Source organism: Cheilinus undulatus, linkage group 21, assembly GCF_018320785.1.
Source record: "Cheilinus undulatus linkage group 21, ASM1832078v1, whole genome shotgun sequence".
Lineage (NCBI taxonomy): Eukaryota > Metazoa > Chordata > Actinopteri > Labriformes > Labridae > Cheilinus > Cheilinus undulatus.
The window spans coordinates 28,188,392-28,194,604 of record NC_054885.1 but is presented as its reverse complement, the minus strand read 5'-3'; the positions used below and the strand labels follow the sequence as shown (position 1 = coordinate 28,194,604).

General features: G+C 36.4%; 1 protein-coding gene across 1 annotated transcript in view; it reads right to left on the bottom strand.

The window, feature by feature from the left end:
• Nucleotides 1-245: 245 nt before the first annotated feature.
• tbcd (tubulin folding cofactor D) overlaps nt 246-6,213 on the bottom strand; it is a 38,776-nt gene continuing 32,808 nt past the window's right edge. The window contains exons 33-39 of the mRNA XM_041778306.1: nt 5,095-5,216; nt 3,489-3,566; nt 3,309-3,395; nt 3,131-3,218; nt 1,707-1,816; nt 787-871; nt 246-692 (exon numbers count right to left, since the gene is read on the bottom strand). Of these exons, the coding sequence (XP_041634240.1) occupies nt 672-692; nt 787-871; nt 1,707-1,816; nt 3,131-3,218; nt 3,309-3,395; nt 3,489-3,566; nt 5,095-5,216 (591 nt within the window). The 3' untranslated portion in view covers nt 246-671. The remainder of the gene's footprint in view (nt 693-786; nt 872-1,706; nt 1,817-3,130; nt 3,219-3,308; nt 3,396-3,488; nt 3,567-5,094; nt 5,217-6,213) is intronic.

Sequence of the window (6,213 nt, the reverse complement as noted above, 5' to 3'; positions counted from 1 at the left end):
AATTAGAGCAGAGACTGAGAGCCAGGCCTTCTTGTCCAAGATCAGCGTGTGACCTCACAAATGCGCTTCTGGAAGAATGGTCAAAAATTCCCATGAACACACTCCTAAACCTTGTGGAAAGCCTTCCCAGAAGAGTTGAAGCTGTTATAGATGCAAAGGGTGGACCGATGTCATATTAAACCCTATGGATTAAGAATAGGATTTCACCTAAATTCATATGTGAGTCAAGGCAGGTGAAAGAATACTTTTGCCAATATAGTGTATGTTTTCACATTGAATCTCCATTGAAATGTTTAAAATGTATGTCACTTGGAATTTTTTTTTTTTTTTGCCTTTTCATTATTTCCATTCTATACTGTATCTAGGGCTATTGGTGGTGTTTAGTTTAGTTAAGTGCTGTCCATTAAATCTATGAATTATGCACATCTTCAGTTCCTTAGTGTTACTGTAGAAACCTATACAGTTAAGCATCAGCGTTCTCGTCAACATACCTTACACACTACAGAAATTACATATTTTAGGTTATAAGTGTTTTTTTGTTGTTGCTGTTGTTGTTTTATGAGAAACTGATACAAGGCAGCTTCAGGTGAGTGGCACCCAGTTAGGTCTTTATTCTAGGAGCATGTCATTCCTAAATGTTATTTCTGTTTTTACAGCCAAGTCACAGGTGATCAGGAAACAGGAGCGGTGTTCTGTGGACCAAACAGAGTTCAGATGTTAAATATGACAAGGTCAGAAAAGTTCACTGTTTGTGTCTGCCGACAGAATCCACATTTAAATAATTACCTTGGCAATAATTTGTGGCTTGGGGACTCCCAACAAATCACAAAGCTGATTCCTGTGGGTTCGTACTGTAGCAACGTCACTCTCCCTGTGAAGAACAACCAGCACAACAGAGTGTCTCACACTTATCATAGGGTTCCTACACACTTTTAAAAAATCTAATTATAACCACTTTTTCACAGTAAATGGTAAAAAATCAAAGGCATATGAGATTTCTCAGTATAATGGACAGGGCTGGTTATTTTCTATTTGATGAACTGTTGCCATATGGTATAGGGCAATATATATTTTTAGGTCATAAAAGCCCCAATTTGAGGATTATGGACACATTTAATGCCTCTATTAATGCCTCTATCAATATTCCATATACAGATCTTTATCAGTACCAGCAGCACATCCGCTGATGTTTAACAGGCAAGCTGAGCTGATTCTAATACAATGTAGGTATTAAAAAGCACAATAATCATTTTTTTTAGGAAAAACTTTGATAAATAAGGGTGGATTTTTAAGTGGGCAACCTGGTAACCCCAATGTTAAAGAACTGGACTGGTGTTTTACAACAGTACAGAGTATATTTTATCACAGTTATCAAGATAAGATAAAAGAAGGGTCTGGGGGTCCTCCCCCTCAGGAGATCTGGAACATTCATCACTGAATTCTGGAGAATAATTATGCAACAATTTGTGGAGGAAGATGATCAAAATCCTTAAGGGTTGGCTAGAAAACAAATATTGGATAAGAACATATCTAAGTCAAAGTGCCTCTGAAAATTCAAGATCTCTCACTGCTGGTTAAATCAGACTTTTTAAGGCCTTAAAGTTCAAATGTGAAATTTAAGACTTTTCAAGTACCTGCAGGAATCCTGTATCAATAGCACTGAAGTAAGAGTTTATCCGACTATATAGATATATGAGACCACTCACCAGTTAGTGTCACTGAGTATAGTTGTGACTTCATCCAGCACCTCTGGATCTATGACATCATCGTAGTACAACAGCATCTCGTACATTTGGCTGGCTGTGGTCTTCCTGATCTACAGACGTAACAATAGGATAGTTAATTTATCTCTGTCAGACCTGTTGATACACGGAGCAATGTAAAGAAAAACAAGAGTTATTTAAACATTTACCATGTCTACTATCTAAAAGATGTTTAAAATCACACATGACGACATGTAATAACAGATTGTAACGTTTTGTTCAACAAGATGACCAACACAGCGCAACATAGACTAACAGATTCATTCCCCAATAACCAGAGTCTGCACTCTCAAGATCCCAAATCTTATGCATTTAGGTGCAACTTTAGAGTAAACAAGCTTAATGTAGCTAGCTATTAGCTACCTGCTACATCCATTCAAGTATCAACTTTGGTCCTGTTCCTATCTTTGCCAGCTGGATTGTGGTATGTGTTTCAGGACACCTACAAACACTCTTGTTGGTGTTACAAATCAACAAGTTGGTCCTTATTTTGAACCGCCATCTATCCTTATCCTTCAGGTTTACTATCGTTGCCATGGCTGTGTTTCTTGTGCTTCCTCCTTCAGTCTGGTCAGCTTCCCCCCGATTGGCTGTTGTCTGGATCCATGATACAATGCTACTCAAGCCTGCTCGGCTATCCCTAGTGTTACCCCCAGTTAACATGAATTCTGATCGTAATATTGAACATGTTTAATATCTATGTTTTAAAGTCAGGCGGCTCTGATCATCTTCTGAGCAACCGGGCAGTGTAAAATCTCTCTTAACACCCCACACTCAACATGAAGATCTAGAGAGATCATCTTCAGAACCATAAGGCCATAAGATAGTTGGGTTTTTGCTGACTATGGTGTAAACTGGCACAAATATCTTGTCGTGTGCACCCCTCTTTAGTAAAGCATGACTACATACAGACCCAGAGTTCATCTGAGGTACAATGGTAATACTGTTAATCAGCAGATTTATAACCCAAATCATTTAAATAATTCTGCCTGAAAAAATATACCAAAAAACTATCCCTTTATCATATAGCTTTATCACCAATACTGCTGTGCATTCTTCTATAAACCATTAATTTCTCTATAACAACTTAAGCAGACATTTCAATAGTGGCAATAATACTTTGTCTGGGCCAACTGCTTGACCCACTTCGAGAACAACATTGCCTACTTCAAGAGCTTCACCTCTAGTCTGGCTAAAACTACACATTTACAACAATATTTACAGCTAATTTAGCAGGCTAATTTATTTAATCAACATCTTTAAATTGTGACAAAGATAGATGCATTATTTTTATGCTGAAAGACAGCTTGTCATAATTCTTATAAATCTATGAGGCATGACTAACTATTTCTGAAATCTGAACTTACCACTGGAAAAGGATGGCAGAGCAGCATCAGCAGCTGGGACAAAACTTTCTTCCTCACATCACCCTGGAACTGGATCAGCCCACAAAAGCTAGGAAACACCAAAGAGCATCGTCAGCACAGATTATGTTTTCAGCTTTGGTCCTGTATAAAACTAGTTTTGAAAGAGATGAAGACTTACACAGATATACAGGCCTGCAGCTTGGAAATATCTTTGGCCTTCTTTGACTCTTTGCAAAGAGCCAAAAGGTCCACACAGAAGGGATGACTGAGAAAACAGAGATGGAAAACTTCAGCATCATTGGCATCTTTGTTGTTTCCTGATGTAAACAAAGCTGCAGCTGATAGTAATAATACTCACTTCTCTTGTGTGGTGAAGATTTCAAAGCAGCTGTTAGCCAGCATCTGGTTGAGCATCTTAAGAAAAGGAATGGACACCCTGGAAAACAATCAGAAGAGACTGACTAAAAGATGACCAGCCATATAAGCCACTTTTAAAATTGCAATATATAAAGCAAAATTACAGCAGAAATAATAAAAACAGTCACATGTAAACAAAGGACAAAAGTACTGCAACCATACGGTGTCTCAAAAAAGTAGACACGGCCACAGTGGCATCCTAAACTTGTCTCTGAGAAACCAGACATGATGCACTGTTACCCTAACAACTACAAAAGCACTAATCAAGTGTTGCTATGTAAGTAAATTGTAAATCACAAAATAGCCAGATCCAAAAACATACCTGGCTCTTTTGGTCTAATTTTCTTGATGGGATTAAAATCAACTAAGGGAACATGCTGGTTTGGAGACAACTTAAACTAGTTAAAACACAAGAAAACATTAGGACAGCCTTTCTTGAACTTGAGTATGTTGTGGCCGAAGTGAAACCTGAAAATCTTCTGGGGCCTGCCAAATCCTCATAGAACCATAACATGAGATTTAAAGTTTTTAGCTCCAAATTTTTACTTCATATACAGAAAATCACTTTTTAGAGACTAACATTAATAGCAAAGCATTTAAAGAGTCACAAAGTATTAAGTCCCTAGTGTTTATTATCTTTTAGCAGGCATCTGCAAAGTCACCTAGATTTCCTTTTCAAACATTCAGCTCTTTAAATCTACTCCTATGTTTCCTATAATCATGATGTGCCAAAGCAGAATATTCAACAGATCGTCACAAATTAATCAAACACTAGTTAAACTATGACATTGGTTCTGTACATTATATGAAATAAAAGCCTGACATTAGGGTTGAATATTCTGCTGTTTTTATCTGATTCTGGGACAAAAAAATGTTATAATTAAAAAACCTTTTTAATAAAATCAGGTCTATTTTTTTTCATTTATTGCAAATATCCTCTCGTGGCCACCTGCAGTAGCTTTGGAGCCCACCAGAGGGCCGCAACCAACACTTTCGGAAGCACTGCATTAGGCCATAAATCTCTCAGATTACTGTGTATCCTTTATCAAAAAAAGCTGCCCCGTAATGATCATTTGAAAGGGTCTTATTTCATCAATCTTTGCTTGTTACAAGTTAAACAGGTTTTAAAAATCCGTACATTGCAGCTTTTATAAATAGAAGAGGCTGACATGTCTTACAACTCCATCAGTTCAATTCAATGAGCTTCACTGGCATTGAAAACGTGTTAGCATTGCCAAAGCAGTGCACAAATATTTCATTAATGTAATATTTTGTACAATAACAGAAAAAAGCTGGCATTATTGTAAGTTGCATGTAAATCAAAATTCTAGGTTTAACTTTACAAATTATAGATGGGAATTAAAGTTTTTCACTTAAACTGTTTACAGATTAGCAGGTAAAATTATGGTTATAAAAAATGTAGAAATTCAATACATTTAAAAAAAAAAAAAGTATTATTAAATAGGCTGAGCTGACACTGATATCTGACACATCAATCTGATACTGTTAAGGCTAGAGCTATGAATACACTGTTGTTAAAGAAGTACCTGTCATTTTTCAGATTGTCTCTGAAGACACTCAGCAATGACTCTCCAAACTGTGACAGAGCTGTGCTGTCCCGCTGGATCCCTCTCAGATAGTCAAATAACCACTGGGAAGAAAAGTGCACCTGAAAAAAAAAAAAAAAAAAAGGTGTCAGAGAGGAGCAGTTCCTTTACAGCAGCAGTCTGGTTTGCAGTTAAAAATGGTGTCTTACTCTGGAAAAAAAAAAAAAAAAAGCAAAGTTTTAATCAGTAATTGGTTACAGTAATAATCCTTAGAATAACTCTATTTGTATAGCACTTTTAAGAAAAGCTACAGCTGTCTAAGCAGGGTTTTCTTAAAAAAGATTTCTGAATTTAAATGCAAATATTCCAGGTAAAAAAAAGGTGAAACAAAAACTGAATAAATTAATTTAGCAGGGGTGCAGATGGTTAGGCTGCACCCCATGTACGTAGGTGGCCCGTGTTCGAGTCTGGCCTGTGGCTCTTTCCTGCTTTTCTCTCCCCCATTCTTTCATTCCCATTGTCCTCCTCTATCATAAAAGGTATAAAAAGCCCTAAAATATATTTAAAATAATTAAAAATGATAAATTGAGCAGATGGACTCATATCAATGAGGCTGTTTGGAAGCTTTGACTGTTTTCTTAATGCTTTCTTTGGTAAATAATATATATTTATGATGATAGCTGTAGAGTGAGGCACAGGGAATTACTTGAAGTGTCTGTCTTGTAATTTACTGTATAACAAAACTGCAGTGAATTTGTCAATGATACCTACAAACAGAAGAAAATGAAGACTATTTCAATATAAATTGACTACAAGGGGATCAAAAGTGAATCAGTGAAGCCATAAGATGATAAACTGTTGAAACCAGTGATATCATCTGACTGCAGAAAGACCTTGTAGCATAGCAACTTAAAATGATAAGAATAAACAAAGTTACATAGAAACCTTGTATTTAGCTTCTTAATCCACACTTAAATACAAAATATTAAGTGTTTTGAAAGTGTCTCTCTATGGCTACATTTCTACCTCAAGTATTTAGACTTCTTTTTCCAAGAATTATACACATCAAATACTTTGTCCCTCATTTCTCCTGCTCAGCTTCAGTTTCTCCACATTCCT